Source organism: Podarcis liolepis (assembly GCF_965112155.1).
Source record: "Podarcis liolepis genome assembly, chromosome: 12".
NCBI lineage: Eukaryota > Metazoa > Chordata > Lepidosauria > Squamata > Lacertidae > Podarcis > Podarcis liolepis.
The window spans coordinates 32,650,957-32,676,819 of record NC_139563.1 but is presented as its reverse complement, the minus strand read 5'-3'; the positions used below and the strand labels follow the sequence as shown (position 1 = coordinate 32,676,819).

Here is a 25,863-nt window from a genome sequence, read left to right as displayed (position 1 = left end):
CATGCTTTTCCAGATTAGGATTGTCTAATCATGTTGGTGGTGTGTATCTTGTCACCTCTAACTCCAGCTGAAATTTTAAAGGGAAATTTCTGAATCAGAATAACATTTAAAGCAATGTACTAAAATAGTAAGCAGGGTTGGTATGGTACTTTTCTTTGATAGTATGGGAGAACCACACTATCTGCTTTGCAATTGTTTGCATGGTAAATCAGAAGTAAGTTTCACTGTGTCCAGTCAAGCTTGCTCCCTAGGAAGTGTGATTATGTTTGCATCTGTTGCCAAACTAATCCGACTGATGGTGATGGTGTGAAGATCTGTGGCAGACCTGTCACACTTTAAATAAGTCCAGGTGGCAGTGGAACCATCCTGTGGAAGCTGGTTGTGTGTGTATCCTTTTTGCTTCCTCCCATTGACTCCAGTTGATGGGCATTAACTATGTTAGATCTTGGGTTGAACTAGTTTCAGGCTCAGTTTAGAGGCATGCCAGTGAAACAAGAGAGCTTAAGATTCTGTGGATCTTTGGTCACTCATGATGTGCCTCCAAACCACCCCTTTTTTCATTCCACCACTGGTGGAGCACCACCAACAAAGCATAAGGAATGGGAGAAGGTTTCACTGCTATCCAGGAATGACCTCCCTCTCTGCCAGAGGTCCTTTTTTTTGCCTGCAGATACTATTAGGACTATTGGACCAAGGATTTCACAGAATGTTTTCTTTGGTGCAGTTCTAAATAGCAATAAATTGACTTTCTTTACTTTTTTATTTGTTTCTTGGGAATTTGATTAATATTTTAAAAAATAGTTTTTCTCTACTCTCCCTTTCTTAGGTATACTTGGATTTTTTCGAAAATGTGTCTTTTATCAGTGCAATGCAAAGATTTGCTAAATTTGCAAAGGAAGTGGAAAAGAAAAATATTTTGCTATATGGTCTCAGTATACATTACCAAAAGGTATGTAGCTGAATAAATGTGAAGTATCTGTGAATTACCTATTTATGAATGTATTTTTGTGACCCACCTGATTTGATTCTTTTTTAAGTTTTAAAAAATCTGAAAGGTGACAAAAATAAAACAACTGTTTTTTAGGTTGAAAAGGTTCCTTTCCATTTTTGTTGTTCTGCAGAATCCTTAATGTGGTTTACAGATTATTAGTAACAAAAAAGTCCCTGCCCCTATGCTTACAATCTGAGAGACTTGACACAAAAGAAAAAGGGTTTAGGAAGGAGGAGAAGCCTGAACGTTAGGAGGAAGACCTTAAAAGTAAGAGCAGTTCAACAATGGAACCAATTACCTGGAACAAAGTGTGTGTGGGGGGGTCTCTTCACTGAAAGACTTTAAGCGGAGGCTGGACAGCCAGTTTTTGAGGATGTTCTAATTCTGAATTCCCTACATTGAGCTTGGGGTTGGATGGGATTGCCTATGGGGTCCCTTCCAACTTCATGGTTCTGAGAGGAATTTGTGATTAAAAGCCTAAGTAGGTTTCTGAGAAAGCCATGTAATCCCAGTATAATGAGGGATACAGGAGTACAGTTACTTCTGGCTCTGTTTATATATCACACTCTGCGTTGGGGAATTGTCATTTTAAATGTCAGTCCTTGAATAATTGCCTAGAGCCATTCTTGGTGTCAAGTAAGTATAATTCCATGTATAATGCCAAGAACGTATCTTGTGTGTCACAGCAGCACTTTCTGTGCGTAAGAAACCAAGAAAGACAGATCTTCACTAAAATCTATGCTTTCAAATAAAATCAACTGCATTGCTGTTGATGACACTTGCTGAATTTTCTTGTGAAATGCATGAGGGCAAATCTGTGATGCAATAAGAGTGCAGAAGCAGGGAATAAATCCTAAAAGGATCCAAGATCAGCCTGACTTGATCACATACATAGCAATATCATCAGGGAGTGCTATAGGACTGGTTGACGCATGAGGCCCTGTGTGATTATGCTGGAAGGGAACAGGGTGTAAGGCTCAAAGCCAGGACATATGATGATATTTGTGTGGTTTATGTGAATTGGCACCTCCACATAGATGGCATATTGTCAGCTTGTTAATGTCAGAAATTGTAGCCGTAGTTCACAGAATTCAGCTATGCACATACTAGATGTGTGACTGTACCAGTTCACAGAAATTATGCTTCCAGACAAATCCAGTTGTTACCTTGGCAGCTTCTCCACCCTCTCTTTCACAGTGAATGGTTGAAGTTCAATTCATATGTGAATCTAGTCTAAATCATTAGGTACTTGTGCCAGAGGGCCCGCTGAGCTCTGGGTTTCCCTGTGACTCTCCACTGCTTTTTAAAGGGCATGTTCCTACCATTCATGCTACACGTTTGTTGCAGGAATTGCCATTTAAAGGGTGATGTCAGGGCTTACATTTAACTGTAGGTAAACTTGGTTAAGAAGAATACCGACAGCAGATGTGTAAAAGCTTTTTGAGTACATTTTTCTTTCAGTACAAACTAAAAACTGGATGCCTGATTTAGTAGTTCTTGTAAATGAAAGCTCTAGAAAGGCTAATCTCATTAAAGCTTGAAATGCTTATTCTAAAAAGGCAAAGTTTCCCTTTCTCAGTCCATTTCCAAGCGAGGGCTGTGTTTATCATTAAAAAATTCCGATGTTTCATCAGGGGTGGTATTTTGTTTTCAATTTGTGGGAGAGCATTTAAATTTGTGGTTAATTTTTGAAATTACTTGTGTGACTACTTCAGGCATTTAAATACTGGATGATTCTTCTCTAATATTACCTTACTTTTTCTGCTTTTGGCTGGGAAAACATTGATGATTTTTTGTTCCAGAAAGATAAATAAATTAACTGAGAGAAATGTTTTGCAAATAATCCTTCTCCAAGTGGAGTATATGAACCTATCCCATCTTTTCTTCACAACAATCCTGTGAGGCATTTGCCGCAACATCGCCTACAGTGTTTAATGGTTTAATGGATATCTCTCAGGCCCATATCCAATGGTTTAGGAAACATATACAGTTCAGGCAACTTGCATTCTGGGACATTGTAAGCCCATTCTGCCCCCTTCTGAGGCCAAAAGCAGCACACATGTCAGTGGTCGTGCTTCAACGGGACACTCAAAATAGCCGCTGCCTATACTTTTATACAATAATATACAGTACTTTTCTACTAAATTGTTACAGTGTGAATGAGGTCTTCTTTCAGAGTATTTCTGACTCTTATGATTCAGTGCCCACATTTACATGTCATGATAAAAAATTGTTTATGACTATAAAGAACAATCCTAGCTCAAGCGCTTCCCATTCCCTCTTCTCCTCCATTAATGTTGGAAAGCTTTGCTTCAGATTAAGGCTAACCCCTGCTTAGTTTTGTGTTCAAACCTAGCCAAACTATGGTTAACCATTGGTTATGAAGCTGATTGTTTCAACCAACTACTGTTTAGGGCTTGGCCATAACACTAAACTGTGGTTAATTGAAATTGGAAGCAAACTATTCAATCTCATCATGATTATGCTAGCAAAGAGAGGCTTTGTGTCCAAAGCTGTTAAGTGCCAGCCCACTGTTTATCAGTACATGCAAACCATGAGTCACAGACTGTGGTTTGGGCAGTTACTTGGGCCATGATGCAGAGGAATGTGAGCAAGGCCAAGCAGACACATTAGCATGGCAAAACAAACCCTACTTTTCTAAATCTGTAAATTCTGGTTATTCAGGTGCTAGTTAAGATCCCCCATCTACCTCTGGTGTGGCCATAAATCTCCATTTTAAGTGCTGCTTAATCCTTTAGGTTGGAATGACTGTTATAATTTGACATTCGGAACCTAATGTTATTTACTTGGCAGCATCTCCTATTAATATCTGTAGCTGATACCTGCACATGTGGCAGATCACCCATGCTTACAAATCAGTTTAATGCACTGAGAAAGTTCCATTGTATGCAGGCATGCATGTGCATAAAGTTGCTTAGTGGTTCACTACAGATTTAGAAAAGTAGGGTTTGTTTTGCCATTTTATACAGATTGTTTCCCTTGCACCTGTGCTTGCTCCTAGAAGGGGTTAATCTTCAGAATTATGAATGTAGTTTGTGGAAGAAATACATACTGGTCTGCAATTGTATTTGAGTTAGAGTGAGAAACATTTTCCTACCATATGGGTGGAAAAGAACAATCTCATAATGTATCAAATTTCCATTTTTGACAGTCTGAACCACTTATATTTGATTTTTACAATCTATCTGGAAACCTAATTTTGCTTTAGCCGCTAAATGCTTCTGTTTACTATTTCATTCCATGAAGTATAATTTTGTGCTAATTCTGAAAGGGGGTTCTTTCTGCTAGGTAGCAGCAACAGACAATATGTAAAATAAATATATTGTACTCGGTCCATAATTGCCAGCCTATAAATTCTTGAATTTTCCACCACAAATTCAAAAGGAATGCAATTACTTGCATCTGGCTTGAGTAAACCTGTGTTTACTCAATAAGATGAACATATCCTGGCAATGCTTCTGCCTTTGGTATTCTTAAGCTGCATCCTGCTAGAGAAAAAGCACAGAAGACTTACATATTCACTGTGTATTGTATATTAGAAGGATTACACTGTAATCCTTCACTGTAATATGTGCATACACCTCTGTCCTATTTACCAGTTTCTTAAATTTGTATCCTGCCTTTCCAACATTAAAATTCCAAAAAAATCAAATTACTTCTAGGCACTAAATTATTCTTTTTTTCTTTGCTTTTCTATTTTATCATATCAGCAATGCATACTGTATTATATAATAAGGATAATAAGAAAAATAACATAAAAATGACATATAAATAAATATTACTAGTAACATAGCTTATTCCTCCAATTTGTTTTACTTACCTAAACTTTGTCTTTAATTCCCCTTCCACTTTTTCCTTGGTTTCCTCCAGAGGGTCGCACAGAGCTGCCTGCATTCCAAAGCCTCGGGCACGCTGAAGAGCGCGCCTGGGCTTCGCACAGCAGTCCGCAAGCCTGGGGAGACCGGCGCAGCTCCCTAGGCTTGCGGATAGCAGGCTGTTCTGGGGGCTGGGGTCGTGCCTGGGGGGGGGGAAATATTTTTTTTTAAATTTATTTCCCCCCCCCCAAAAAAAACTAGGTGCGTCCTATAGGGCGAAAAATACGGTAATCTATATGTAATATCCAATCCTCTTTCAAATTCTTGTCATCTTTATCTATTTGTCATGCTGGCCAGTTCTATATATTCTAATAGCTTAAGATGCCATTCTTTTTATGTTGGTACTTCGTCCAGTTTTGTGCTACCAGAACTCGAGTGTCTATGGTCACATACATCCAAAGAGTAATTTGATTTTTTGATATTTCTGTTGTTATTATTCCCAAAAACATTTTGGGAAATGTTCTTCTAAACATTTTCTTAAGTTCATTATATACCATCTCCCAAAATTCTTTTATTATTCTACAGGACCACCATGAATGATAAAATGTACCTGATGTTTCTTTACACTTCCAACATAAGTCATCCTTAGATCTAGATTCTAGACATTTTGGCTAATTTACTTGGTGTCAAATACCACCTGTGGATCATTTTTAAACAGTTCTCTTTTAAAGCGTAACTAGCAGTAAATCTTAGGTTTATTTTTCACAATTGTTTCCACCGCTTCAAATCAATGTTGTGACCCACATCTTGTAGGCACTAAATTATTCTTATAGTGATGAGGGTAAGTCACATTTGAGAGGTGAACACATTTTAACTGTAGTCAGTGACTGATAAAACATTGCTTTCTCCTAGCTTTTTAAAAAGTTGTGGCACTATGAACTACTCTGCTGTTTCCTCTTTTTTCTTGCACATTGCCATGTTTTGTTATGCAGGGTAGTCAGATGAGGGAAGAAGAAACAAAAGAAAGTTCTGCTGTACCCCATCATTGTTCAGGGGAGTCCCTGATCCCAGTAGAGTAGATTTGGAGGGCAGAGGGTGAATTGGTGAAAATTGCCTTCGCTTTTTCATTAGTACAGATCTCCTCTGGCTCAAAAGCTATTTCATGAATACAAGGGCATCACTGGATACAATCCAGTTTACTGCATGTGATTTTTGTCTGTTTTTGGTTTTTTTAAGTTTTCAACCAGTGTACCGTGGCACCCTAGGGTGCCTTGAATGATGGTCAGGGATGCTGCACGCAACACTGGCCTCTGTCCCTCTTTCCTTCCTTCCCTCCTCTGAGGCTGTCTTGCATCCCAAAGGCTTGTGTGGCTGTTTGTTGCAACAGCCCTGGCTACATGCTCCCCAGGCAAATGTCTCCTCAGGGGCTGGCCAGGGAGTGCTGGTTTCCAGGAGCTGAGGTGGCCTCAGTGTAAGTAAGCAAGTAGGTGAAGGAGCCTAGCCAGTCAGTCCCCCAGCCCCTGCTGTTGGGAACGGACAAACATGTGGGATGCTGGGCAGGCAGGCAGGCAGGCACCACACTGGCCTTTCTTGTGCTTGATGGGAACTGAGTGCCCGGTGTTGAAGGGGAGCCTTTCCACCATGCAGGCCCAGCGCCACCCTCTGCTGTCACTGCTGCCTGCCAAGGTGAATAAGGTGCTGGCCTCAGGCTTCTAAGGCTGAAGGCAACCTCTGCCCCTGTGGGGCAGCGTGAGGAGGCACCTCTCTTTGGGGCAGGGGGCAGTGGCTCAGAGACCAGGGGCAGTGGTGGCGTCTGCCTGGAGGACTGCCAAAGAGAGGGGAGAGGAGGCTGAGGGAACACTCCATGGGAGGGTTTCAAAAAGGAGCGAGGGGCTGTCAGCTCTGCAGGCAAGGGGTGACATAACTGGTTCGGAGAGCGTTTCTCCACTGGGGAGCTGCAGAAAGAGTGCAGTTGGTCATGGGAGATGTGGACTCAAAAAAGTTGAAAGCCTCTGCTCTAGCCACTCAATTTGGAAGTAGTGTTCCATATTCAATCATTCTGTTATCTTAACTGCCCCTCATTTTTGGTGTAATTAAATTACTATTCATGGAGTTAGAACACAAAATCTAGGCGATGTGCGTTTAGTTTCTTTGGACTTTTGATTCACACATGCATGTAGTTGACTTCTCATCACTTAATGACTTGCAACTCAGTATGTGAATTGCTTCCTTTGAAAATTAGGGTGATGAGATGATATAAAAGCTCTCCCTCTGGAGTTTTATCTTTGAAGACTGTTTTGCAAATGCCAACCATCAATTGATACTGCAGTTGCTGAGTGATGAATAACTATGTGTAATCAAGCAACTTCATAAAAGTGAAATAATGTTATGCTTTAGAACAGAATCTAGACCCAGTTATTGAACATATTTTTAGACAATTAGGATTGTTTCACACTTAAATACTGCAATCAGAGATACGGCCTCTTTAGGTTCGTTACAGAACGCTAGAAATCTACAAAATATAAATGGCATTGGGTAAGGCTGGGTTCTATCCCTTTTTGTTTGTGATATCACAGGTACAATCCACACCATGTAGCACTTCCAATAAAAACACTCGTTGAGGAAATATTAAATTTTTCCAGCAGCACGATAATTGCATTTTGAATTTCCACCTGTATGCAGGAATAATGCCTTTCAGAAACAAAGTGATATTTCAAAAAGACCATGGAAATTGTTAATATCCTGTGTTTGCACTACCACAATACCCACATTATTGTGGATTTTTTTATTGATATGAGATGCTAATAAAGGTTCTTTATTCCAAACATAAAAGGCCAGCCGCAGACCAGGAATCTTATAACCAGCTCTTGAAATGAAACAAAACAAAAACCTCACCACTAATACATCAGGCCTCTTTGAAAGCTATTACAGACTTGCTGTTTTAAACATAACAGTGTATAAAGGAAACACTACATGAGTATGCTGCTAATGGAAACCAGCATGTTTGCCAAAACAAGTGAAAAGTACACACTGTGTCAACTGATTCATGATCAGAGACAAGTTGTCAAAGACAGGGCATCTGAATTACTCATTCCAAAATTGACTTAATGTATTTTGTGCTTCTTGCATTGTTTTATAAAATATAGATTCTGATGAATGTTTCAGTGTTGATTGTTATGATTCAGATCTAAGAAATGGATTGCTAGTGAGGGGATAACTTCCATGCTTCTAAACAGGTCTGCAATGGTGAGACTTCTGGAGGTACACTGAGCCAGTTCTGATGTAAGTGCATGAACCATGATGAGCACTGGGTTTGAGTGCTTGCCTTCTCTGGCATGTGCCAGGTGAGAAGTTCGGATACATTTGCTACTGGTTTTAAACTAAATGGAATTCCTTGTTATGTCTGAACTGAGGGAACTCTAGTTAATGAACATGCCAGGGTCATAAATCAGAGCTCACTGGGTTTGAAAGGCTGTGATAAAGACGAGTGACTAAATTTATCTTCTGTTACTGCAGGGTTACCAACCCTGGAGGCACCACGCACCAGCAAAGGTTTTTTTTTAGTGCTCCCAGAATGGGATTTCTAGCATTTTTAGAACTTGGGATATAAGATTAAATTTACAGACACCATTCTTCTCAACTGTTGTGAGAAATTAGCCAGTAATCTCTTATATTTGCATTTCAGGTTTTGTTTTTAAGGTGCTGAAACATTTAAAATATTCCATCCATGCTATTGAGTTTTGTGGATAGCTTGGTATCAGATATGTTCAGCTACTTAAATACCCCTCCATTATCTCTTTAATGGACAGCACTTCTGCCCTGACTTCTCAATTTGATTCCTTTTCAGAATTGATCAGTTACATCAGTTTTATAGATGGGCTTGCAGCCAGATCCCAACTCTGAAGTATGTCCTGGTGATTCTTATGGGTCTTATTCCCAAGTAAAGGAAAAACTCCATGCTGCAACAGCAGCATATATCCCCTAGTTTGCAAGACTTTGCACTGGCTGCCCATCTGTTACTGGGCCAAGTTCATGCTTTTGGTGCTAACACATAAGGCCCTATACAGATGGATGCCAGCAGCAGCAGCAGCATACCATGGGGGGGGGATCACTCCTAATGAAAGAATTTATTTAACAATCCCACATGCAGACTTCAAAAGTTCTTTATAATCAGTTTAAAATTATTTCTGCTGCCATCTATATTATTTTACCTTCTCTGGTTCATTTCCACACATACCCTGATTCCCTTTAGTGATCTCTCAGTAATTTGCATTGATGTAAGAAGCCTTCTATCACTCAAGCAAACATCTTTTGTGGTTTAAGCCAAAATGCTATTCTAAACCCACTCCTTCATTAATCACATACGGTGAAATGTATTTTATAACCAAAGGTAAAAAACTACACTGCTCTTTGTTTTGAGTGTAGCAAGTGTTTGCTGTGTAAATAATGTCACTAATTATAAAAGTGCCAAAACATTTTCAAAAATTGCATTCAATTGCTCTATGAACAAATAATAATTATAATATAATTGGCCTTTCAAATACGTCTTGTACTTGGAATGTAATGGTTAAATCAGTGGTAACTTGTATCAGAACATCAAGGCAAATGGAGCTAAATGCTATAATTATTGCTTTCTACAATAGATAGGCAATAATATGCTGGCTGCAGGTGTTTCATAATGATGTACATGTAGATTTAGTAAAAAAGATGGTGTAGTATAATTATAATTAACTAAATTCAACAAAGATAAGAAGTGAGCAATTTTCCTGATACATCAGCAGTTCCTTATGCAAATTTTGGTTACATTCAATTAATTCTAGTTCTCTAAATTATATTTATTTACTTTGCATATCATTTCCAAAAAGATATGCAGTCTAACTTTCTTTCCCCAAGACAATCATGTAGGCCTGATCTGTGAACTAGCTCATAGATGTGCTTCTGGTCCCACTGAAATTGTTTCTTCTTGAACCTGAAGCTATTTCCACCAGGGAAAGGGTGGTTGTTACTATTAAAAGTAATAAAGCTTATTGGATGACGGGTGGATGATGTGTGTACTAGAATGATGTGTGTACCAAAAAAACACATATGAGGTATATGAGGATGAGTCCATTGATTTTGATTGTGTTTCTTTTACTTCGTTGCTGATCAAAGGGAATGTGATATTACACGACGTTGTAAAATTTAAAATGCTACTCATGCTGCTAAGAATGCTAACAACTCATGGACAACAAGATGGATCATGACGAAAGTGCAGAAAAACACAACTGTATCCAATGTAGCACAAGATATGGGCCACACAACTCGGTTTATTGAACCGTATGCAGGCAACTGTATCTAGGCTGTCTATGTCTGTTTGCAGGCGGGCAAGAAGAGAATTAAGAACAAAACACAGTTTCTGACTGGGGTGGGGCCTAACCATTGGCTCTCCAGACACCAATCAACTCATAAACACCCATCAGCCCCGGCCAGCATGGCCATGGTAAGGTATAATGGGAGTTGTAGTCCAGCAGCGTCTGCAGGGCCACAGGATAGCCACCTCTGCTTTAGATTATTATAGGAGGTAACGCTGGAAAACATTTACAGCCTAATAAAGCCACCAATACAGTGTCCTTCCATGTACTCTGAGGTCTAGCTTACAGTGTTGATATTTCTTTGAGTAGCATATGCCACACAAAGAGAAGGGAAAGTGAGAGCAGAGTTACAAAAGAGAGATGTGGTATTGGTTAAAATGAAATAAAGTGATGGGAAGAAACGAATGTTTTTAAAAGGCCTTTAAATATGTGACCTACTTTGTGGAATGCCCCCATGTTTCTCTGTACTTTTTGTTAAATTGTTTTCAGTTGTGCATGGTTCCATTTGCATACTGCATAATGAGCAAAATACAAAACAAACACACAGACATATTTTATTTGTACCAATGTGTATATATCTTACTAAATAAAGGAAAAAAATGATACTTGTCAGTGTCCCTTGACAAGTCAGTAAATTGAAAAAAGTCGCACAAACCAGTGCCTGATTGGGGGAGAAAACATTTTTTTTATTGTATAACAGTTATATCTTGACTTCCTTCCCCCATAATACCCAAGGCAGCATACATGTGATACCTCTTCATATGTAGCTTGTGAGAGTATCAGTTTGTCTAATTCAATTTGCTTTACCCCATGGAAATTTTACAGCAGCAGCTAGCTCATCAATAGAAATAAAATACATTTTGTTCTTCATTGCAGATGATCCAATGTGTCTTTACTGTAATATGTGGGGTGGTGCATTTTTTTTTCTTTTTAGAAATTAATTTGGGAAGTCAATGGCTAAAATAGGAACATAGGAAATTGCATAGTATCAAGGGGTCCATCTAACTCAGTATTTATTGTCTCTATTAACTGACCACAGCTTTCTAGGGTTTCAGATATGGGATGTTCCCAATCCTGGGAGCCAAGACATCCCTAAATTGTTATTTTAATGTAAGAGTGGAATGTTCTAAAATGACTCTTAAAAATGTGGCAGATACCATTCTACTCTTATAAGCTGTTTTAGGTGTACTTGTACAGAAAAATAGGGTATAAATAATATTAATTTGCAAACAGTTTTCTAACACTAGTTTTCAGTTACAGTTTAAAGAAGAGTACAGCTGTATATACTGGCTAGTTAAAGCTCAATGAGGTCAAATAGATTTTAGCACCAAACTGCTCTTGGAGTTACAACCATTTTGTATTTTTTAATGAAATTGTTCTATTTATAGTCACCATTGTTGTTATATGTTATAATTGTAAGCTAGTGAGTCAATTACACAGTTGCCAGTGAAACGAAGCTGTCTGAAACAGGGGGATGAGAAGAAACCGGAGTTCAGGAAGGGCTTACGTTATCTTTCTAGTGAAATACCTCACCAGAAACTAGATTGCTCAACTATTTTGACCGTCAGTGATTTCTCATTTTTAATCCCTGGAGCATAAATATCATATTTCTTCATCAGTCAGCAGTGGTTTTATTAATATAATTACAGTAAAAGGCAATAGATCTTCATTTTGTCCTGATTATAATTATAAATGTATTGCCAAAATTATTACATTTTATATTGACACAAGACATGCTAGCGCATGCATTCTGACAATGCAATGCTGAAAAACACATTTCTTTCTACATGAATGTGTTCATGCTGTTTAAATGGTGACCATTCTTGCTTTCCAGCTTTGATCACAGAATACACGTTTCTAGTGGGTGTTTCAATGCTTAGTTCCCAGAGTGTGCTTTGACTTCATTCTTGGAGTCACCATGCACTATTTGTCCTGCAGATGCTTTTCTGGGTTGCATCTATTTATGGCTGATATGGAGAACCTGTGGCCTCACAGATGTCAATGTATTACAGTTCCCATCATTCCTGATTAATGGACATGCTAGCTAGGGCTGATGGGAGTTGGAGTTCAACAGCCACAGCTTCCCCATCCTAGGTCCATGGAAAACTTTGTCCTGGATTATGTTGCCTATTCTCTCTGGACCTAATGGATTCAGGGTTCAAGGACATTCTTTTTGTACCCAGCTACTCTGATTCAGTAATGTTTGACATTCTTTAAACAATATTTTAAGTGGGATTAGTAACAGAATCTTTTCAGCAATTGTGGATACAACGACAAATATCCAAACATAATTAATTTGGTAGTTTTAGGCTGCAATATTTGGTTATGTTAGGGCACAATCATTGCTCCTTGGGAAGTATGCCCTTGTGTTACCTGCATTTGCATTTATAGTTTACATTTTTAGGTATATTCTTAAAATATCCCTGCACACATAGTGTGTGAAACAACTCTTGAATGCTTTTAATTTACTGTAACATGTTGTAGATAACCCTTGTTTTATGCATCTATCATAATGGCATAAAAATATTATTTTGGCTATTCGTCTCTGATAACTTTATCATTTTAGTTCCATAAGACCATAGCACTAAATTAATGTTTGTCAGAAACCATTGACACAATGTCTTTTTCTCTTTCACTATCAAACCATGGAATGTAGCAGAAAAGAAATAAAACAGCCAAATAAGGAGTGTGCATATACAACATCGCTTTTTTCTTTTTCTTTTTCTTTTTCTTTTTCTTTTTCTTTTTTGCAAGAATACCCCAGCACTCCCACACAGAATAATTACAAATAATAATGATAATGGAAATATTTAGGATCCATAACTTCAGATAGTTCTAGGCTAAGACCTTCCAAGGTAGGTCACATGCATAGTAAGACACAACATTGAAACATCTTACAAAAACAAATCAGTCTAAAAACACTGGGCTGGAAGTCAATGGTGAAGCAGCAAAGGTCTATATAACATTATGTTCCCTAACCCCTCCCCATGTTTTTCCCTTATAGAGATCAACTATAAGGGAGTGTGGAGCCCATTTACAGCAATGGGTGAAATGGGAGCTTCAAGTAGTTCACTGCTTTTAGTTTACTATTTTTACTATGGCCTGGTTCATAAAACACCACAAGCTTTGTGTTTATACCATAGTGTGCCTGAACCATGTGAATGTGCAGGTACCTGGAGAGGAGTTGATAGTCACTTTTCTCTACGCTGGTCGTACTTACTATTATGCTGTGCTAAAACCACAGTTTGGCTTCTAACCCAGGGCTCATGGTTTAGATTGCTAACCATGAGCTGTAGCCAAGAGCAATCCTTATCCAGTAGAATCAAAGTTGGGGGTGCTGTTCAGGCATGTAAATTGAAACCAGTGGAGCTATGTAGTGTACTATGCAAATACGTCTAGTACAGACTGTTGTTGGTTGGTGCATTTTCTGTCTGCTTGAAAGCAAGTTTTATTGCTGTCTGACTATTGGAGGGGAAGCAGTTACTCATGGGTATTGTCATGTCATTTTTCTGTTTTAATCAGTAACATAGAGCATTCTTTTTAGATTATGCTGAAGCCTAGCTAGTTTTGAGGGTGAACTCTTAACAGAAAACACAAATGTACATTTTCCCCCTCAGAGCAATTAAATATCTTTATTTAACTCTTCGCCACAATTAAAAACACAAATCTGAGTGAAAGAGACAAAACAATTTTGTAGGAACAAAAGTGGAAATGAGGGAAAAAGCAAAAACAACTAGATTATCTTAGAATTTAGTTGCTACTCAATTGCCCTTGTTTGTTGGCTCTTTTCTTCCTCTCCCACTGTTTTATTTGTATTTTCAACACAATCCTGTACCTATCTACTCAAAAGTAGGCCCAGTGATGCTTGCTTTCAGGGATATGTGCATGGGAATTCAGCCTTGTTGCAGAAGATATATTTTCACTGCTATTTTTCTTTTATTCAGTGTTTTTCAGCACATGATTGGTTTTAATTTGAATTTTCAGCAAAAGAAAGTACTGACTATGTTCCCAAACCTTAGACCACACTGAGTTTCAAGTTGTGCGTTTCATTCATATTTCTTTGGGCTTTGGTTTTAAAATAATTCAAAATAGCTGTACTTGATTAACAGAGTGAAAATGTGAAGTTTAATCTGCATTATTTAGTGAATTGAAAAAACAAACATTGTAGTTTCATGGGCATAGCCAGGATTTATTGTGGGGGGGGGGGGGGAGACAGTTATCTGTGATGCAATAGGTCAGTTTGTTAAGTATTTTTCTTTATTTACTTGATGGGGGGAGCAGCTGCACACATCCCTGGCTACGCCTTCTCAAAACTGTGTGGCCTCCTTCTCAAAACTGATTTGAAGCAACTAACAGTAGGAAAACCTCAAATCATGATGACCAACACTGATTTATAGAGTATAGATGAGCACTGTCACTAAGAAAGTCTTGGCTTTGCAGAGCATAATTGTACTTAGAATTATTTTTTTCAAACTCCGAATTAATGCTGGGCAGTACAATTTATGAAACAAAATGGGAATTGAAAACATATTCAACTAGGATATATGGCGTTCCAGACATTTGAGAATCTAGTGTTTAGAGGACAGTGCAGAAACAGAAAAACCTGACAATCTTGGTTTAATTAAACCTCCAAAACCATGAGAACAGGGTGAAGGTGGAAAGCAAGCTGCGCACAATAATTGCTGTCTGCATTGGAAATAAATTGCACGACTAACATTTCAGTGAAACAACAATGTGAAGTAGATAGCTTAAGAAGCAGATTCATAAAAAACAAAAGAGGAAACACTTTTCAGATGAGCTTTATGCAAAATTGAAAAAGGATGTTCTTGATTAAGTATGGTTGGTGGCAAATCTTAACAGCCAAGGCCTAATGAGTAGAACACTAGTTTATTGGTTTTTTGCTTATTAGTATGCTGGTTTTTATTAATTTACTTGATGTATTGTGGCAATATCCAGAGTAGACCTGCTGAAATTAATGGACAAGTTAGTCATGTCCATTAATTATTATGGGTCTTTTCTGAGTATGAGTCGCATTGGACATACTTCTAGGTTTTGAAGTCTAAAAGCTGAATTTGGAGGTTGTATTCTCAATATGTGTATGCATGATGAACACAGGAAACCAGAAAATGAAAATGTTGCTTTTTTCTTGATCTGCTTCATCACAAGTAGAACACTTAATTCTTCTCCTGCTCTAGATAGGCAGATTCCCGATGCAGTTTGAATGTATTCTGTTTTAGATGAGATGTTAAGATGCTTGAAAACAGGAAACAATGGGGCAGTTGCACTTTCTGTTTTTTCCCCTGCATCACTATCTTGTCCAAAGACATTCAGTTCAGTGAAAGTACAATACTGTAAGGTAAGGGCATAAATAATGGCAAGGGTGTATTTTTTTGCAGAGATAGAGAACCTACAACCTTCCATATGTTGTTAGACTCCAAATCCCATCAGCCCCAGTCAGTATGAACAGTAGTCGGGGATGGCAGGAGTTCTAGTCCAATAGTATCTGGAAGATTGTAGTTTCTGCATTCTTGTGTTTTTGGGTAAAGAGGTTTCCTGATCACAAACATTTTGTCTGTATTCTAGAATTCATCATCTTTTTTTGTTACAATTTGTCCACCTCTAGTGCCTCAAATTGTTAATTTACTTTCTTAGAATAGACTAGACATGCTATAAATGGATGTGAGTGAATGAGGCATATATATGAAAAAAAATACCTCATATAGTTCAATCAGTCTGGAGGGTCACAGGCTTCCTGTCCGTGATCTACATCTTAAAGGTAATTTTGCATATTTTCCTTTGTTTTCTTTTGCGTTTCCTCTTGGCATGTTCTGGGTGAATGGTTGGGTGTTTTCCAGTAGTACAAAAATGTCTAACCAGTTTTCCTTAACATAGGAGTGTGGTGGGTCTTCCAAGCCGCAAATGTAACTCCTAGCAGCCATAAAAATAGTTTACAGACTATCCTTTTTCTTCTGTCGCCAACTGACAATCTTCTGTTTATACTGATACAGATGTACTGAAAGATGGGTATTCAAAATACAATGTATGTTTTAGTACATCATCCAGATTTCCAAGGGCTTTTGGAGCAAAACCATTGTGATGATGCCACACCTCACCAGCAAAAGGAAGTGAAGTTCGTGCATCTTAATAATGCTTTCACCCTCCCAAACATGATACAGTTATAGCAGTCAGTCTCTCCCTGTCCCCTCGGTTGGAAGCAGGTGTGTTGTTGATTCTGTTAGACAGGTTATGGGATTTTATTTCAGAATTCTTTACTGAGACCACCCAAAAGAAATGCCAAATGTGCTGCACAGAATACTACCTCACGTTCTTGTTAGTTCTTTGCGGCAGCTAACATCTGGGCATCTTTTAATATAGTTACACACAGCTGTCAATATAAATATAAGCTTATTCTTCATTTCAGCTGAAGTGGAAGTTCAACTCACCTGAACCCAGGGTAAAAAGATACAATGGGCAATGATCCCTTGGCCTTCTGTCTCCCAGCCATTATTGTTTGCCAGTGAAATAGCATGATTTTTAAAAGTTGGCTTAACCTGTTGCAGTCAGAATTGATCAACATACATGCCAAGACAGCCTTAACAGGGTCATCTCAGGCTGCCATGGCTTCATGACAACAGTTGGGCTGGTATGTGTTGTTACTGGGCCTATGCATTCTCCAGTGTGCATTCTGAACCTAGTATTTTTCACCTATCAGGTGGTTTGAAGGTGAGACCCTATTGTCATAGTCAGAGCCAGACTAGTAAATCTCTTTCTCATGAAATTAGGCAGACAGCAAACATTCCTCTGTGCAGAAGAGTTGGGCCCATTAAGTTTGTTCATTCTGGGAGACTTAGGAATCCCATAAATTCATGAATACCCTAGGAGTTTCCAGTTGACGTGGCTGGTGCCTCTGTTAAAAACCTTGTCTCACTATGAAATTGTGACTTGTATTGGGCTGTTAACATGATTCCTCCCACTGAATTGCTCACAGTTGCTCAGGAAGTTATTCAGCAGAGTTTTTTGGAAGGGTTAGTGGCCTATTGGGTGATATTTTAAAACCTTTGAAGGACTTCTGTGACATGCTTGTAGACGTTTTGATGATAAAATGGCTCTTATCTATTCCAACCTTGTCACCACTGTATCTGGAAGCAATTAATCAATTTGTAGTTGTTGTGGCTTGATGATGTGGCTTGATGCTTGGAATGACGCAGCTGACCATTTGTGGATTTGCCCTTTCCACATCTTCATTAATTACATCTAGCTATGGAATAATTACATTGAGCTGTAGAATAAGTACTATATATTTGTATAGTAGGCTATGCTTAAGCCAGGCAAAAGCTCTAGAGGGTGTGGTGCAGAGCTGGGGAGCGGCATGGGCCTGGGAAAGGTTCTAAGGGCTGGATAAAGAAGCCCGGTTTCTTTCTCTGGTCAACAAGAAGGAGGACTTTCTTGGCAATGGAACCCCAATTGTAGAATGCCTTAAAGCAGCCGAGGGCAGACCAGAGTAAGGCCTGTTCCCCTCCAGTCTGTTCCCAAGGCCCGCACACTTGTCTAGGCAATGTTGTTTTGTGTATTGTATGTGTGGTCTTGCTTCATACGGTGGCATAGCTGAATGTATAGAATACAAGTTACTGATCACCAATAACTCTACTAGAAAACAAATATGAAACTGCTTTCCGGCAGCGTATTACCATAATCCAACTAGTATTGAAGCAAAAGTAGACATCAGTGTGTGGTATGGGCGCCCACACATAGTGAGAAACCACTCGAATCAGATGTAGTAAGTGTGCATCTGAATCCATCTGGAGCTACAAGGCATTTCTTATTTAAAAGCAGAGGGTGCATATCTTTTTGTGGAATCAAACTTTTGTAATATGAATTTATAGACTGTATGACTGGCAAGATTCCAAAATGCTTTGTTTTCCAAATTACATTCACATGGCGCTGTAAATGTTTTGTTCTTTGGTTGGTATATTAATGCAGTAAATCATCCATTTAAATAACAGTAAAAAAATATTACACGCCAGGAAGATAGATTTTTCAATACAGCGTTAACTGTACTAGGTTAATGGATCCTGCGGTTCAACAAGAATACAGTCTACATTTTGGAGATGGGGAAGTAGATTGCCACAGAATTTACGTGATACATAGGGAAGATCAATTACTAGGATTGCTGTTGCAGGTTTTACTGATGAGTAAAACAATTTTCTGTACATGTTCCATAAGCATCACACATTTGGGATGCCAGAGCCATAGAGGCAGCAGTGGGTGGTCGGTAATGTGAGATAATTGGTGTGGGACAAGAACAAGATCTCGGCTGCTCGTTTTGTTTTTCCTGTCCTTCTGTGTTTAATGGTTTACAATATGACTAAACTTTTCAAGTATCTAAGTCTGTGATGTTTCCTGTTGTTGAATATTTGGCTTCCCTCAATGAGAATATTGAAAAGCAGGATTGTAACACTATAGAAAGAAAGTTGTATGGAAAGAAAGGCAGGAGCACTTGTAAATATGATTGACCATGACATCTTTTATTGAGTCAGTTTGCACTGCCAGTTTAATTCAGGAGAAACTCCAAGAAAGGTTCTTGGCTATCAAAATATCACTGGAACGAAGTGCTCACTCACAGGTCCAGCTAGATATTAGAAAGACTGTCTGATTCTTGTTTCTATTTTTATTTGGGTTTAATGAAACCAAACCATAAAGCAGTCATTCAGAAACTAAAGGTTCTGCACATAAACATGTTGGGAACACAGCAAAAACATTTAGCGATCTGTAAATTCAAAGGATCTGTCAATAGAGGAGACCCTCTTGCACTGACCATTGTCAGTCAAAAATGTGCAAACTGAATGAAGAGAACAGGAAATATTCAGCTAAGTTTATTTCTTTAAAAAATAAATTTAATATTAATGTTGTGCTTTACTTGTTGTAACCTGCTCTCCACTGTATTGTGCAGAGTTATTTCTCTGCCCTGCTACCCAAGATTCTTTTTCAATTGTAGATCTCAAAAATTGAATCTCTGGCCATCTGCAGCCAAAGGATGTCATGTGCCACTGAGATATGGGCCTATCTGCTTCCTACTTATTCTTCCTAATTCCTACCATTTCCCTATTAATATTTTAAATTCATATTTTGATTTCCCATCCTAGAAATGAAAGCAGCTGATAATGGGTATCTTCTTGCTCTCTTTCAGGACAATTTGAAGCTTCAAGAGACCATGGATTCAGCTGCTGCTCTTATCATGGCATTAATAAGAGACAGAAATCCTGCCTATGTTGGACAGCTTCTAGTAGCGTGAAAAGGAGATGTGCAGATATTTCAAGGAGGGGGTCAATGCAGGCTTTTTAAGTTGGAATCTACCAAGAGTATATTTTGGGTGGCAGTTAAATATTTAAGAGGGAGGTCTTATTTGAAATATAGCTACTATAAGGTTCAGAATGTTATGCTATGTGTTACCTTGAGTGCCTTTGGGCAGCGAGAACTAAGGACTATGATAAATAAGGTTGTTTGTATTCTAAAGGGATATAACTGCAGGAGTGAATTGCTTCAAAGCTGCGTGGACATGATCTAACCAGAGTGAAGCGCTTTAAATGCAGCTATTCCACGTGGAAGTGCTAAGCATGTGTTACTATGTTATTACACTGGCTAATTAAAGCCATAAGAAGAGCCCATCTAGTCCAACATTCTGTTCTCACAGGGACCAACCAGATGCCCGTTGGAAACCCAAAATCAGGATCCAAGCATAACAGCACCACCCAACCCTGTGGCTTAAGGCAACCAGTATTTCCTTCACCTTCTCTCAAATAACTTTTTGGTTTAAATCAGGGAAAATCAATTATAGGTGTTATTTGAACAAAACATTTCATACTGACATTTATTAATTGGATTGTGTGTGTATTGCCCTACCTTGCTGTGCTTTGAATCCCAGATAAAGAAGTAAGTGGGCTTTTCGCTCGACTTCAGATGTTCACCTTTTCATGTGTGGAGCTGTCCCTTGCAATGAAGAAAAGAAGGATTTCGAAGGCATACATTAGACTCCCTGTGCCAGCAAAGAAAGACCGATTCCTGGTTCTATCTCTTGAGAATGCTGCCTTGTCATCACTTAACCTTAGGCCAAATCCACACTTTGCACAGCAGAAACTCTTTTTGTGACTACACCAGTGTTTTCTGCAACAAATATATACGTTGCGGATGACACAACCCACACCTTTAAACATTGACAGAATGTGTTGAGAAGGATCTGTCTTGTGTTTAAAGATGCTAGTATATTGTTTGCACTTCATGTGTGATAGCTACAGAAAACAATATCCACAATATTTGAGCCTGCCAGGTAAGATGTGGAGCATCTCAAAATACCTAAGTGTAGGGCTCTTGTCTTGGAGTAGGTGGTTCGTGCCTCTTGCTCTTTATCTGGGAAGCCTTGTATCTTGTTAACGTAAAATATGAATGAGCAAACCCCAGTTATGTTTATGTTCTTCAACCCAACTCTTTTCATACAGTATGTCACTAAATCCGTAAGGGAACTAAAACAATAATGGTTAATGGTTAATAAGCAGTTCACAGCTTTACACAGGTATTCATGCACAACCTCTTTGAGCTTGACAAGGAAATAAAAAGTGCTCACATTATGACCCTTGGGCCATATCCTGGGTGCAGCTTTGTGTAATGCAGCTAAATATAATCAATTACAGTAAGGCTAATTGAATCATCGAAACGTTTTTTTGTGGTCCTTTCAGACGCTCATGTCATTGTTGGCAAGATTATTTTTAGCACCCTCAAGGAAGTATAGTGAAGAGAACCCTCAGAAATGGAGGTGAAAGAGCTGTCTTGCATGATTTGGCCATATAAACTATTATTTTACTTAAAACATTTTTATTTTGCTATTCAACCAACAAAAGATTACCAAAGGAGCTCACAAATATAAATAAGAAAGTCCTTGCCTTCAGGCTTGCAATTAGATAGAGAGTTGTAAAAACAAACAAACATGGGATGTGAGGCTCTATATCTTTGTTATTCTCTTGTCCTTTGATAACTTTACAAAGATTTATTTGCAATTTTTTTGTTTGATATGTACAGTTGTGCTCCTTCTGTTGAGCCTCAGCAGTTTCCGCAAGGAGGCATTTACACTGAACAATTGTTCCCAACCTTTCTCAATGCTTGGGTAGGTGACAAAGAAGCACGATAGTGCTAATTTCCCTAAGGCATAGACTGAAATTTCAAAACAAAGCATGCGTGACTGAAACTTTGAATCAAAGTTCTTGATTTTGCAACTCAACTCTGCCATGAATTCACTAGAGGTGTTAGGCAAGCCACTGTCTCTGTGTCCTGTCTACAGCATTGGGATAATAATACTGACCTATCTTTCAGGGCTCCTGTTGTATGGGATAATGCTATGAATTCTGATGATGATGATGATTAGTATCATCTATAGATTCAATAACCTTTTACCTGCCACTTTTTATCAAATATAGAATTTACATCATTGAGTCTTAAGCATTTAACATCTACCCTCAATTCCATGTTGTTGCTCTGTGACTATTCTCCTTCTTGCTTCCTGTCTAGAATATTTGTGCAAAAAAGCTCCAGAATGGTTTAAATTTCTTTGTACCACTCAAACCCCACGGCATTAAAAGAATATGTCTCTACATTCTATGACATCAGGGAAGAACAGTTAATGATACTAAGGCAGGCAGGCAGGTCAAATAGTAGTGTCCTCCCATAAAAACTTTAACTTCCGATTGGATTGTGCTCTGCAGATTTAACAGCAGCAGTTGGTAGTATAATAACTTGCACACTGCCAAAAAAAAGGCATCACAAAAAATAGATGTACATAACTTTTATATATGTGAATTAATATCTATAGATACAAATATATAAATAACTGCTATGGCTTGCATCCAACATTGTGGGCATAGAGTTCGACTCTTGCAAGAGGACTTCCTCTCTTGCCTGCACACCCTCAAAATCTACTCCAGATTTTGCCCTCTGGAAAAGATTTTGAGGGTGTGCAAAAAGCGCTGCAGGGAAGCGAAGGGGAAAGTTCCATCACAAGTCGGCTATGCTAGTGGAATAGCAGCATTAGACACAGCCCAGTCATTCAAACAGAAATACAGTACATCTCACCATAGTGGGGAAGACTGGCCAGGTGACACATGTGCCAACTCTTGATGGGCAACATCAAGGCCTTTGCTTTCCCTTCTCATGGCTATTTATATTCTAACTGGACTTCTATCTAGGCAGCCTTCCAGTTGCGGATTTCTTTAACTAGAGTCCTGCAAAATATGATACAGGATCATGCTAGAAGCTGGCCCCATTTTCCATTTTTTATATAAAGTATTTAATTTGGGTATAATGTTTTTATGCATTGGGAAACAGAATGGTCAGGAGTACTATCTTGTGTTGAGGACTAGTAGGAAGGGATCTAGACTCAGCTCAGTGGTTGAGCTTAAAAGCCAGCATATATGTTTAAAAAACACTTCTTACAACTTACTTTTTAAGAGAAATAGATTGAAACATGTTGGGAACCTGATCATGCCAGAAATCCTGAGAGAAAGCCCTTTTGCTCTGGTATACCTCAGTTCAAGCAGACACAAGATGCACTTCAAACACAGGATTACAGAAAAGAGCAGGCAATAAGAAGCAAATCTTCCATAAGCAATTCAAATCAACGCTGCACTAGAGAGAAGCAACTGTAGGCATAACCGAATATTATTATGTCATTCAAACCATTGTGTTTGGTTATGTTTACTGTTTAAAGTAACCCACCTGATTATTCCATACTCTTTTTTTGACAGTAGAATTACTTAGTTCTAATCCCAGTGGCTTCTTCTTTTTAAAAATGTATTATTGGATATTTATCCTGACTTGAAATACATGGTTTGTTGAATAAAATTTTTTTTTGGTATGACTTTGAAAGAAAACTATTCAAAGGTATTTCCTCTTGTTTGTTTCAAGGATCACTTACCTGAACCCACATCTTGCTTTTGTCTCTGAATTAACTAGAAGAGATGCCAAGACTTGCAAAAGAAATAAACCCTTGATGTGATCCAGCTGATAGTATTTTCTATGAGTCGCTGACCTTTATATTTATGCAATACAATAGACTCAAGTATAAAAGTTCTATTTTTCAGTCACACATCTCGATGCTGTATTTGAGCAGTACCCCCAGGCAAAACACGGCTCTGGTTTTTGCTATTTCCCCTTGGTTCTCATCATCTCTTGCAATTTCATTTTGTTACTGCTAAATTGATAAATTATTTTGTTTCAGATGATAAATATAGATGTCCCCTTAAAAAAACCAAAACCTAGAGGGAAGTTATTTGTGCCTGAAACAGAATTTGTCATAAAATCTCAGTAGATTTTATCAGAAACTCACAATGCTAGAGTTATTCTGAAAAGTTTTCCTTATACAGTGGTACCTTGGGTTAAGTGCTTAATTCATTCTGGAGGTCCGTACTTAACCTGAAACTGTTCTTAACCTGAAGCACCACTTTAGCTAATGGGGCCTCCTGCTGCTGCCGCGCCGCCAGAGCACGATTTCTGTTCTCATCCTGAAGCAAAGTTCTTAACCTGAAGCACTATTTCTGGGTTAGCAGAGTCTGTAACCTGAAGCGCATGTAACCTGAAGCGTATGTAACCCGAGGTACCACTGTATTGTCTCTTCTATTTTTCCCCACATCCTGCAACCAGAATTTGGACCTCTTGTGATAATATTTAGACAGTGCTTCTTTAATTTTAAAGCACACACATTGGCCAACTTCTCACACCACAATAAACCATCCTGTACCAATCTGGCATCCTCCCAACTTCTCTTGCTGTGAGCATGACCACTACATGCAGCTAATGGGAGCTATAGTCCAAGATATCCAGACAGCGCCAGACTGGCAAAGGCTGCTGTAAGCCATAGCTAATCATTTACCAATATTGCTCTGATATCACTCACATGGCTCCTTGCTAGCATGAAGAAGCAGCAAAACACATTGTGCAACATTTCAGTCTGTAATTGTGTGTCTGGAGCAAAACAATTATGAACCCAGTTCTGATATAATGCGAAGTCAGCGATCATAGTTTCTCCCGTGTGCAAATGGGGAGGAGCAAAGTGGGCAAGATCTGTACTTCATAAAAAAAACCACAGCAGAAACATGGGAAGCATCAGAGCAGTGACTTGAGGCAATACATGACTCTTGTCCAGGCCCCTAGGCTGTGCCTATGCTCCTCTTGTTACTGCACTAGCAATATTGTTGCCTGCCGGAACAGAATGCACCAATGCTCTCACCCCTATTCAACTTTAAATAAGTTAAATGGAACCAGGTATGACTAAAGGTATTTTTTTTAATCCCACTCTTTAGCCCCCACCCACCCAAGGTTCCCAGAGTGACTTACAGAGTGACTACATGCAAGGCAGTCCCTGCCCTCAGGCTTATATTATTTACAAAAATGGATTGGGAGGGAAGGAGGAAATGTCTTGTGCAGGACATTGACAGGGAAGACACATCTGCAGGTGGATGTTGTTGGTCCACGCAGAATTACTTCTTATGGAATGCATATTCCAATAAACATCCCTATTTTGACCAAATTGATGCAAGAAAACACTGGCTACCTGCCTCTTTCCTCTGCTTCTTTGTGACGGTGTGGCCAATTCTCCCAAAGGCATTTCCTCCCCATTGGTAATTTTTTTCCACAAAATGCACTCCTCATTTCAATGAAGCAAGAAGTTGACTGGCAAATACATATTTTTTCATTTCTATGTTCCTGTTTGCGGAAGCAGGTTCTGTGCCGTGTGCCTAAAAGAAAATGAAAGCAATTAACTGCATGATAAATCAATTAGAAGTGTCTTAATCCTATCCAATTGGAACCTACCAGAGCAAGTTAATACTGAGCACTCATAAATTTGTGATCCGGTGAGTCAGTCACAAGTTAGGCGTGTCCATTTCCACTGTGCCAGAGGATGAAGACTGACTCCACCTCACATCAGTTGTAGAATCTGCATAACTGGCAAGCTAGTATTAATTCCACATGAGATACACATGTTTTCTTTAATTCAAAAAAGAAAATCATGTAACTAGATGTGGCAGGATAGCCTAAGACTTGCCACTCTCCCTCCTGCCCTAAGCAGGCACTAAGCCCTGGACTCACAAGGGAAGAGTGAGGAATGGTTTTCCTCCAGCAGCGCTCTAACATGACATTCTGACTTGGGCCAATGCAGCTGACCTGCTTGCCACTTCCAATTAGTGAAAGGGTGCAGTCAGCTATAGTAGTCCAAAAGCTAAAGTCTGCAGGGCTAGCAGTACCATTAGGCAAAGGTAGGTAACTGCCTCCAGCAACAGATTATGGACGCTCATTCACGGTTGCTCCTCCCAACTATTGGCAAATAGAGCATTGTGTCCTAAATACTCCTGCACATTCTTAATTCAGTTTGTTGCCTTCAGGTGTGCTAGTGGACTCGATCCAGTTGCTAATATCAAGGTAAGATTCAACCGCAAGTCCAGCTGGCTTCTGTATATGAAACAGGTTGAAAAAGAGGTGCCAGATCTCACCACGAACTTCCCCCTTCTCTTAGAACGGCAATGGTGCTCATCCTGAAAGGTGACGGAGCTGAGCTCTAGTGAGCTCCGCCTGGGGGAAAAAAGCCCTGTTGAAAGCCATTTTGCTCTCCACCTTAGAGAGTAAAATGTTTTGGGCCAACTCTGGG

At 39.0% G+C, this 25,863-nt stretch overlaps 1 protein-coding gene across 4 annotated transcripts in view; it reads left to right on the top strand.

The window, feature by feature from the left end:
- CRPPA (CDP-L-ribitol pyrophosphorylase A) overlaps nucleotides 1-19,838 on the top strand; it is a 51,240-nt gene extending 31,402 nt beyond the window's left edge. For 2 of the 4 annotated variants that reach the window (XM_083468373.1, XM_083468375.1), the window contains exons 9-10: nucleotides 827-949; nucleotides 19,366-19,838. In XM_083468373.1, coding sequence (XP_083324499.1) covers nucleotides 827-949; nucleotides 19,366-19,470 — 228 coding nt within the window. In that variant the 3' untranslated portion in view covers nucleotides 19,471-19,838. Of the gene's footprint in view, nucleotides 1-826; nucleotides 950-8,063; nucleotides 8,172-19,365 lie in introns of all 4 variants that reach the window. The other 2 variants (XR_014517707.1, XM_083468374.1) reach the window with 2 other exon arrangements.
- The last annotated feature ends 6,025 nt before the right edge of the window (nucleotides 19,839-25,863 follow it).